Source organism: Silene latifolia, chromosome 9 (assembly GCF_048544455.1).
Source record: "Silene latifolia isolate original U9 population chromosome 9, ASM4854445v1, whole genome shotgun sequence".
NCBI classification, from domain to species: domain Eukaryota; kingdom Viridiplantae; phylum Streptophyta; class Magnoliopsida; order Caryophyllales; family Caryophyllaceae; genus Silene; species Silene latifolia.
This window is the reverse complement of record NC_133534.1, coordinates 204,813,625-204,824,308: the sequence shown is the minus strand read 5'-3', so window position 1 is coordinate 204,824,308 and position 10,684 is coordinate 204,813,625. Positions and strand designations below refer to the sequence as shown.

Here is a 10,684-nt window from a genome sequence, read left to right as displayed (position 1 = left end):
ATTCACCTTAAATCAGGTCTCGAATGACTTCAAATCTTCACCATATAATTGACAGCTTATCTTCATTTTATTTTTTATATAATTTTGATACTTTACGATTTAGACAAATATAACAAACATAATCTTTTCTGTAAAATAGAAAACAAAGTCCCGATTACACAAATAGAATGGACATCAGCGATATTGCAAAAAATAATAAATTAATCAAAAGGTGAATTGTTACCGTAAAGTTGGGAGGGTTTAACGAAATTTATTTGAGATTACTCGCACATCCATTAAAAGAATCATTTGATGAGGCATTGAAAATGAAAGAAAAACCCACCATTATGAGGCTCGAACCCTTGCCAGCTGGTTGGACTACCACTCATCCAACCACTGAGACATACCAATTTCATTGTCTATTATATGCGTTTTGTTTTATGTTTTCCTAAATACTTAGATTTGGGGTAGCAAATAATCATCGTTCAAACTGATAATTTATTTTCGCAGTACATATTTTACTCAATACAGTACTTTTTACCCAATAATTTCATTTGCATACCCTTAAACTTAACCAACACCAATCCTAAATTCTCTCGAATTCTTACCTTGGAACTTCTCAAATCTAGCAAACTACATCAATGTTTTTGATTACATATCATAATTTGATCGGAAAATAGGTATTTAATCTCTAAATTGCAATTAAATGAATCAAATCAATACGTTTTCATGCTTTCTCTGGTACTTTGGCTATTCAATTAGGGTTTGAGATTTTTTTTTACGGTGAGGAGCGGGTGTTGGTTGATAGTAAAGTGGTGGTGCGTCAGGAGGGACGGGCCCCGGGACTGCATCCCACACAACTATTAGGGCGGTTGCGGAAGATGGTCTTGAAGGGTGGCGAGGAAAGTGGTCGTCTTGAGGTGATGTAAGGAGGAGTACACATGGTGTCGCCGGTAGGCTGCCACTTTGATAATTGGTGGTTAACCCGTCCAAGTTGATTATTGGTGGTTAAGGCGGTGGATTGCAATATTTGATTGGGAAAGTGGTGGTAGCCTCTTCCAATTTGCTGGATTGTACAGTACATATTTTTTATTTTTTTCCCATATGTGATATGTAGTAGCATTAGTCGCACTTGTTTTGAGAAAAGTTGAATGAATTTGGGAGTGGTGAAATGAGGAGGGCAATTTGGGAAATAGGTACTACGATGAGTAATGTGTGTAGTGCGAAAATAAACACCCTTTTTTGTTTTGAGAAAAGTTGAATGAATTTGGGAGTGGTGAAATAGGTACTAGCTTCGCCCTGTACACGACATCGGCCTGAAGATAAGAAAAGGAGATTACCAATTCTTGTTAAAGACCGATAAGAAAAGGAGATCACCAATTTTTATTAAGACCGTCTTAACTTTAGATGCCTTCACATCTGAATAAAATAGAAGAGTAAATAAAAGGATTTTTTTATCGAACACATCTTTTTAAAAAAGATGCAAAACACCATCTTTAAATTTTTTTTACCTTTAATAAGGGACATTTTACCTGAAGATTTAACTAAAATATAATTTAAATATAATTTTACCCCAATTAAAACTCATCATCAAGATAGGGTACAACTTCCACAGAATCTTATCTTTATTAATTCAGAAGACAATACTGAATGCAGGACGCGCCACATCATTTGTACATTTTTTTTTTTAAATTCAAGTTATGGTGGGACCCGTTGGTGTGCAAAGAATTAATTTTCTCAAATCGTCCGCCAATACAAACATGCGACAATTTCCGTCTTAGCAAAAATACTATGAAATACTTTTACATTCGGAATAAATGAAATTAATTTAGACCAACTAAATAATTACATTAGAAATGTAAAAAAAATGTCATCCAAAAACATTAATACCAAAATTTCAAATACATACTCGTGCAATTTAATCACTGATTTAGACCAACTAGATAATTACAATAAAATGCAAAAAAAAAAAAAATGATCAAAAACATTAATACCTACTAAATACGCCTGCGATTACGCACGGGTTTAAAACTAGTACACATATAAGGCTATGGTGTATAACCAAGTCATGTTCGTCTTTCTCTTGATTTCATTGCTTATAGACTCCATTCTCTCACCAACCAGCTGCCTTGCTCTTGTTCACGAGCCATTACCTCTTCTCTATCTCTTTCTTCATTATCTATATAACAGGTATAATCTCCCATTTTCTATTGCTGTATCATGTTTTGTTTCTATTTCAAGTATTAGGATTAAATTTACAGCATTTCATAATTAGGGTTCATTAATTTGGTTTGGGAGTCAGGGTGTTATGACACTTCCATCAAGGCTTGTGAAATCCTTCAAATTCTGCTCAATTATTAACCCTAATTTCCTTAAATTGGGGGACACATTTAAGCAAACTAGAGTTTTCTCAATGCCTCATCTTCTCGATTACTCCAAGGTTAGCCTTGATTTCAATCCTCTCCATTTTGATGCTGATTGCGCTCTAACTGCCGGATTTCAACACCCAATTGTTCATGGAATGCTGCTTGCCTCCTTGTTTCCTCGTATTATCTCCTCTCATTTTGTATGTTGCATCTAATCTTTTATTTTCGCTTTATACACTACCTAATTCTCTTCAAACTTGTCTTATTTATATTTATGATGCTCTTTATTTGCTTGCAATGCCGCCATGCCCGTATTAAAATAATAAGTTACACCCTATGAGTTGTGGCTATGAGATTTGCTCATAATGGAATTCTTTGGTGCTTGTCACCCATCTGAGTCTCCAAATATTTTTTCGGGTGTTGAAAGAGGCATATAGCCAGAATGGCAAAATTATTATGGGGTAGTTTGAACCTGCGACTTATTGTACACAAGTTGTGGTGCTCGGACTCTTCCTTTCACCCTTTGATCGTGCCTACATGACATGACACGAGTTTGGACCCGGGATATGGGTTGGACATGGCTTAGTGAAATAAGACTCAAATGTTCGTGGCCTAGATGGTGGCTGTGAATCAGATTGGGGAGTGACATTGAAGGGGTGAACAACTGCTCTTCGGCCATAATTTGAAGGCTTTGCAAGACAAACTAGATGAACAGATTCCTAAACATGCTTGGGAAGAAGAAGCAACTTGTATGGTTTTTTCGGAATTGTACAAAAACTAATTGAGCCTTTTGCTTTTAAATACTATACTCGAATGACTGAAGGTTAGGAATCAATTTTGTACCATTAATAGGAGGCATGAGTGCACGACTGACCTAGTAAACTGTGCATCAGCCTAAGTTTTATTAGGATTGGGAATTTACTTTTCTCTTCTATCTATCAATATATGAATAGAAATGGCTGGAGGATTTTATGATGGTTGGAACTTTATTTTCTTTGTTTTAAGAAGTGGGGGCACGTGAAGAGTTGACCATAACATTTCTTATGGGCTATGACTTTTTGATAAAAATAGATATCTCTTTCATCTTTCAAAAAGTTCTTTCTTAAATAATAATTTAGTTATTATCACAGCATCCCTAGTAGAGTCCAAATTCAAATTTCGGATCCTTCAAAAATGTGTCTCCGTGTCTTTGATTTTGAGGTTTTAAGAATCCGACACTTGGATCCGTACTCACGGTAGTTGTGTGTGATCCTCATACCTGAGTTGGAGCATTACCGTACGCAATTACGCAAGTACCTGGACTCTCCAGACCTGCCTGTGATCATTTTCCCAGGTACTTCTTCAGTAAAAAGAGAGTAAAAGGGTGTTCTGTGCTTTTGGATTTCTCTGTGCCTCGTCATTCTGTTATAAGTGTTTTTCTAAGTCAGAATCATCTCGCAATTGTTGAGAATCTTTGTTCTAGGGCCTAGGGGTTATCAATTGGTGAATAGATGCTTTTGTTTCTATGATGGTGAATCTACTGGCCATTTATTTTTTGACGTTGTGTGAAAGAGGTTCTCCAACAAAATCTTTTATGGAATGGGCTTACTCGCATAGCTTGTAGTTTTAGGCAAGAGCTGTAGTGGCTGGTAACTCAAAATTAGGGTTAAAGCTGGCGCAAGAAATGGATTATTTATTCTCTGCTTGATATAGTTTACTTTCCTTGACAATAGAGAAATCCGAGGGTTTTTACAAATGTTTGTAGGGAGATAGTCCATAAATCTTATTGTTTACTATCTTCACAAGAGAGGATTCCGAGGATTAATTATATTTATTTTGTAGTTAGTGGTAGAATTTATGCTTGTGTGAAGTCTTGTAACGAAGAGGAGATGGTCCATAAGTCTTATAGGTTATATTAGCTTGTAAGAATCTGCTGTTCTTTGTTTTGGTTGAAATGCAAAATCTGAATTTCTACCCAGAAGAAAAGAAAACAAAAAGGAAACTACAGAGGGCATATATATCTTCTTGTTTGCAAATTTGGATACGTGTTTTAGAGGTCATTGATAGATTGGATGCTTCATCAAAGGTGTCTAGGTTACATCTAGTGTCACAGATGGTGAATAATTGTGTTTCTTTCAAGAGTCGATTGCTACTAGTAAAACTGTATAATATGTGCTGTATAAATGGTGAATTTCAAATCGGGCTAAACATAGAAAGTAATGTAATAACTCATACGCGATCGTCTATTGTTTTGAAATTGTAATATTCATATCCACTCAGGCTAATTGTAGCTCCCATTTGATCAAGGATTGTTGTTAGAAATCAAGGTAAACAATTACTCTTGAAATTAGTAATGATATTTCCGTTGTCAGTTTTAAAATCTCAACATGTTTAAATCTACAAGAACATCTGGGCTGACGGCAAACTAACCCAAGTCCTGGGAACTTTCCGACTTTTGTTCTATTAACGAAACTGTGTCTTTCATGGAAGTTAAATTTGTTTGGATGATTGTGGTTCCTAATGGCATGCTTTTGATGTTTGTAGCCAGGAGCTGTGTATCTTTCACAAAACCTACAGTTCAAACAACCTGTCTATATCGGAGAGGAGATTTGTGGGGAAGTAGAAGCCATCAGTATGAGAGATTTTAAAAAGAAACACTTGTAAGACGTTCACCATGACTAACAAGAACATTTTTGATTAATCTCACCATCTTTGGTCTTGATTTGGACAACTTTTGTTTTATGATTTGTTGGCTTATCAGGGTTAAGTTCTCGACGAGATGCTTCAAACAAGACAGTCTCCTTGTGCTTGATGGTGAGGCTATGGCAATCTTACCTACACTGCAATTGGAGTAGCATGTGGTTATATGATGAGGTTAATTTTTGAGCTTCAAATTTGTAGTGGTGCCTTTGTCGGACCAACTTTTTTTCATGGATGAAATTATTGTTGTCTTTGAGTTCAATTTTTTTGTCAATTACTAATGTTAGAAAGAAAGTTCTCTTTTTGCATTCCGGTTATTGTGTTCTTTGTTGTTCTTTAAGGATTTGTGAATAGATTTAGTGCCCTCTCCCCATTTTTGTAGTTCTATTGAATTTAATGATAGCCACTGTGCAGTTTTGCTACTAATTTATTCAAATAGATGAAGAGATCCACCGTAAAATGCAAGATCAATTATGTTTGACACTTTGATGTTTAAAGTAAACATTTTTATATTAGCGTATTTTGGTTTTTTTTTTAAAATAAGATTAGTTAAAAAATTGAAACTAGTTTAAATTTTCCTTGAGCTGCATATTTGATTTTGTAGCGTGACGGATTAGTGAAAACAATTTTTTTTGGCTTTAATCTAGGTATTGAGCTACAAAGTGGCTCGGTTTGTTACGCTCACCATTTGGGTATTAATTAACATCAACTCGTCCCTTTTTTCTTTTCTTCATCTTTACTCTGTAATCTTTTTGTTTGAATATGAAAATATTATCGTTGACAATTTCCAAGAAACAATAAACTATAATTTGGTCCATAATTTCCAACAACACCGCTTCATTTTATATGATAAATTTATGTAATTCACACTTTCTGCTCTTGCAATCTCCTTGTCGCAAAACTCGCAATCACACTTTTCTAGGTGCAATTAATGACTGACTATTCCCTGATTACTTTGATTATTTAATTCCCTTCTTTATCCATGCTCGTCTTCTTTTGTCACGAAAATGGTGGAAAACTTGAAAACCCATCAAAGTAATTGCGAAAACAAGTAGTTTCGTGAAATGCCCAGATGAGACGGTCTCACGATAAGCTTATTATGTGTTCCTCAACGGAAAAAGAACCACTATTGCCATTGTTGAAGATACCAGCAACTTCAAGTAACCCCACCATCACCATCGACATTATCAACACTTGTTGAAAACCACGAAATATTTCCATTAACTCCTCCTGAAATCAAAGACTGCCTTACCATTCTCCTAAAATCTTGTCACCTTCCTCTGATTGTAGTCATTTGAATTCTAATTATAATGTTCCTTTCGTTGTGGACCAATCATCACTGTCACAGCATCAGCAACAGTGGTTGATTGATCCAAATTACAAATGGAGAAAATCTAACTTACACAGGTCAAAAACTGCTCCTGCTTTGGCAATCCTTAATCATGTCGGTGTTGTCGATGTCGATGTTAAGCAGGTGTTAGATAAGCCTGAACCCACTTCAAAAGCTATTGTTAGACAGGCTTTTTTGTTGCTTTTGGTTTATTTGTCATTTGGGAGTCTCATATATTGGTTTAATAGGCATAACTTTTGTGTGAGGGAGACTCATCCTTTTTGTTGATGCTTTCTATTTTTGCATTGTTACTATGTGCACTATTGGTTATGGTGATATTACGCCCAATTCGACTGTCACTAAGTTGTTCTCAGTTTTGTTCGTCTTGGTTGGGTTTGGTTTTATTGATAGTTTGCTTACTGGGATGGTTACTTACGCACTTGACTCGCAAGAGAATTATTTGCTTAGGATGGTTAAGGCCGGGAAACAGGCTAAATCAGTAATTGTTGATGTGAAGAAAGGACGGATGAGAATTAGATTGAAGGTTGCGTTGGCATTAGGGGTAGTGTTTTCGTGTATAGGGGTTGGGGTGGGAGTTATGCATTTTGTTGAGAAACTTGATTGGGTGGATGCATTTTATCTCTCAAGTCATGTCGGTTACGACAGTGGGATACGGGGATAGAGCATTCAGGTCGTTGAATGGTCGTATCTTTGCTTCGATTTGGCTGCTTGTGTTTACGCTGGCTGTTGCAAGGGCTTTTCTTTACTTGGCTGAGGCTAGAGTTGATAAGCGCCATAAGAGGTTGGCGAAATGGGTGCTCGGTCAGGATATGACTGTGTCACAGTTTCTTGCTGCTGATATTGACAATAATGGTTTTGTGAGGTATGTGTATGTACTTGGTCATTTGCCTTTGTCATACAATCAATTTTGTTTCCATCCCTTCCTTTTGATTGTACAACATATTAATGGAGAATGTCACAGGCTTATTTTGTGATTTTGTAGGGGTTTTGTTCGTCAATTTTGACCCTACTTGGTTATTTTCTGCAGTAAATCAGAGTAAGTGATATACAAATTGAAGGAGATGGGGAAGGTGTCAGATAAAGATATCCTTCTTATTTGCAACAAATTTGACCAGCTCCATAACGGAAACTGCGGTAAGATAACGTTAGCTGATCTCGTGCACAGTCATCACTGAGCTGCAGCAGTTTGTTAAAAAAATGACGGCTTCTGGTCGATTTTGATTCAAAATCTTGTTGACAAAGGGTGCATAGTAATCGCAACTGGCAAGGCTCGACAAGAGAGGAATGCCATCATAGTAGCAGATGTCTGCCAACTTAATTGTTAACGTCATTGCGAAATGGTATTCATGCCTGCTTACAAAACCCATCAGCATTATAATCTCCCTCATGACGAAAAATTACATTATTCTTGGGAAGTTGAAAACGGTGTCTTAATTAAGAACAGGCTGTAAGGCTGGAAGGTAACTGTAACAGTTAGGGGTTATTAGGGTTTAGGAGGATCGAGCATTTCTTATGGTTGGCTGGAAGAGTAAATAAAACTTTGTTATTGTCAAGTCGATCTGCTTATGCAGAGGTGATGTACAGGCGAGATTACGTTTACGTGTGTGTCGTCGTCCTCCTGCAATAGATTTAGGAATGTTTCTTTCTAACTAGTTTTATACCGTGCAACAAAATTGCACGAGATTATATATTTAACAATTTAATCATTGCATAAATATTGTTAGGGATAAAATTACATCTTTTATTACTTATGACGTGGCGGATGTTGATTGGGGGAGAGCAATAAAGAGGGATTGATGACGTGGCGGATGGAGAGCCATAGGATCAAAAAATTCTCCGTGTCATTCTTCTATCTCGTCTTTCATACATATATTGTCTTTGTCGCATTCAAATCATAATTGGCCATAGATTAATCACTATCACTCACCTAATTAAATTCATAATCGGTAAATTTTTACCAAAACAGTTTGGTGCCCACCGTGGGGCATAGTGATCATTTTCTATAGCCAAATCTCGCAAGACCGAACCACCCACCATGTCCTAACCGGCGAGAATCCTTCCAGCACCATAATCCTTCCAAAGAACCTAGATCATGTCGCCCTTTCCTCCGGAGCAGACCTTCTCCTGCGTCTGCTGGATCGATGAGCGCTCCTCCAAAGATCCAACCAGATGGTTTCACAAGATGTCACCCAACCATGCTTCCTCCTCTCGCCTCGAAACCGCCGCAGTACCCAAGGAAGCGGCGCGCCCACCACCCCGGATCTAGCGGGAAAGCGGCCACGGAGGTGAAGTCTGCGTCCGAGCCCCGACCCGGAGGGATCAGTGCGACTTTCTCGAAGCGAGAGGACCTCCATGCTTGACCGTGCAGTGATGATTTAGGGGATGGATACTCTGCGTCGCCGTTGAGGATCCGAGAAAAGACAACCGAACTCGATTGCTCGGATCGTGACAACAGATTCACCAAACCAAAGATCGACACCGAGGCTCAACCCGATCGGCGGTGGAGGATCAAATAGATCAATTCCGTCGAACTAGTCACTGACTAGACCTTGCAGAGCAAAGATCCAAAGAACCAATTGAGCCAGAGGATTGGGATGTCTATCATTTGACAACCCACCCACTGCGCAGCAGACATCGTAATGCTTTGTTTAACACCCCGTCAGGATCTGACTATCCACCTTTTGCAGGAACACCCATGCACCAGACATCCGAATGGCAATCTGGAGTTGTCATCAACACAGCAGTTTCATCACTCAGCCAATTCACCAGTAGAGCCTGGATCGGACGCCTGCAGCAGTCACTAGGATGGCAGCCAAGATCTATAATCAGTGCAACACAAGTGACAAGTCACCCAGCGTTTGGCCAATTTTCTGGAGGACCCTGGTTAGGAGCTACACATGTTGGTTCCTTCCCACCTGTTTCTAACCCTCTTGCAGGAGCAGGTAGTTCGCTGGAGCAGCAGTACCAGGAGCTGAGGGACCTGATGTACAGGATAACAGGCATAGCACGTCCATTAAAGAAAGTGGCACGAGACAGCTATGCAGACTCCCCCTTTGTGGACGACATAGCCCTCATCGGCGTTCCTAAAGGATGTGTACCACCAGCCATGACGCTCTACGACGGGACCACAGATCCAATTGAACACGTCAACCACTACAAGCAAAAAATGATGGTGATAACCGCAACTGGATCTTTGAAGGAAGCCTGTATGTGCAAAGGATTCGGATCAACCTTATCTGGAGCAGCCCTGCAGTGGTTCGTCAGCCTACCCAACAAGAGCATAGCCAGCTTTGTCGACTTGGTTAATACATTCAACCAGCAGTTCGCTAGCAACAGAAAGCCAGAGAAGCAGACCAGCGACCTCTACCGGATTGTGCAAAGGTTTGAGGAATCTACTCGCGATTACTTGAACAGGTTCAACAAGGAGAAGGTGGCAATTCCGAGGTGCGATATAGCAACTGCTATACAAGCCTTCCGCCGGGGATTGCACCAGGATTCGGATCTGTACAAGAATCTGACCAGACATCCGTGTACTACCTTTGAGGAGGTACAATCAAAGGCGATTGCTGTCATGAGGCTAGAGAAAGACTCTGCATCCATAAGAGGCACTTACGATTCAGAACCAGTATCCAGAAAAACCTTGGTAGAAAAGAGGAGCAGGAGTAGGATTGGTCCTCAAATCACTCAGGGAGATCTCATAGTCCAGGCTATACGATGTGAATTTAAGGCCACAAAAAACAAAGCAGAATATGAGGCCTTGATCTTGGGTCTGAAGCTAGCTCTGGATCTGAAAATCAGGTACCTCCAGGTTTGCAGTGATTCTCAACTCATAGTTAACCATGTAAATGACTCTTATGAAGCCAAGGACTCCAGGATGATGGCATACCTAGATATAGCAAAGGAGTTGACCCTCAGATTTGCCAAGTTCAACATCAAATAAATCCCAAGAGACCAGAACGCAGAAGCAGATGTGCCAGCCACCTTGGGGGCAACCTTCAAAGCAGAGCCATCTCCACAATACCAATTGTCCACGTCTTTGGAGCCAGATACTAAAACCTAAAGCGAAGGCGAGTGTTGTGCGGACCGTAAGTGAAGAAGATACTCCGGATCGGAGGAAATCGTACTGGACTAGCCGCAGAATGACACCGCCAACGTATAAAAAGGAGGAAATCCCTCGTTGGACCCTACCCCGGATGCCTGGATCGGGAAGAGTCTCAGTCGTTTTGCATGCTCTCCACAAAGTGGAGAATGTGGAAACCATGCGGAGGGCGAGAGCCCGTCCAATAAAGTACGAGGTAGAGATACTTTT

General features: G+C 39.3%; 1 protein-coding gene and 1 pseudogene across 3 annotated transcripts; both read left to right on the top strand.

Moving 5' to 3' along the window:
* Positions 1 to 2,042: 2,042 nt before the first annotated feature.
* On the top strand, positions 2,043 to 5,335 carry LOC141600385 (3-hydroxyacyl-[acyl-carrier-protein] dehydratase, mitochondrial-like). 3 transcript variants are annotated; one of them, XM_074420616.1, is made up of 4 exons: positions 2,043 to 2,169; positions 2,282 to 2,419; positions 4,869 to 4,984; positions 5,086 to 5,335. In XM_074420616.1, the coding sequence occupies exons 2-4, from the start codon at positions 2,288 to 2,290 to the stop codon at positions 5,177 to 5,179; spliced, it is 342 nt and encodes a 113-aa protein (XP_074276717.1). In that variant the 5' UTR covers positions 2,043 to 2,169; positions 2,282 to 2,287; the 3' UTR covers positions 5,180 to 5,335. The 3 variants fall into 3 exon arrangements, with proteins under 3 accessions (XP_074276717.1, XP_074276715.1, XP_074276716.1); XM_074420614.1 differs by having other exon boundaries at positions 2,282 to 2,545; XM_074420615.1 differs by having other exon boundaries at positions 2,044 to 2,169; positions 2,255 to 2,545.
* A 929-nt stretch (positions 5,336 to 6,264) lies between these two features.
* LOC141602138 (two-pore potassium channel 3-like) lies at positions 6,265 to 8,126 on the top strand (annotated as a pseudogene).
* The last annotated feature ends 2,558 nt before the right edge of the window (positions 8,127 to 10,684 follow it).

What these genes read in the sequence shown, in the direction of transcription:
- LOC141600385 (XM_074420614.1), top strand. Translation starts at nt 2,288, where the DNA reads ATGACACTTCCATCAAGGCTTGTGAAATCCTTCAAATTCTGCTCAATT. An exon ending in GTATTATCTCCTCTCATTTT is followed by an intron (nt 2,546 to 4,868) that starts GTATGTTGCATC and finishes TGATGTTTGTAG; the next exon opens with CCAGGAGCTGTGTATCTTTC. An exon ending in GATTTTAAAAAGAAACACTT is followed by an intron (nt 4,985 to 5,085) that starts GTAAGACGTTCA and finishes TTGGCTTATCAG; the next exon opens with GGTTAAGTTCTCGACGAGAT.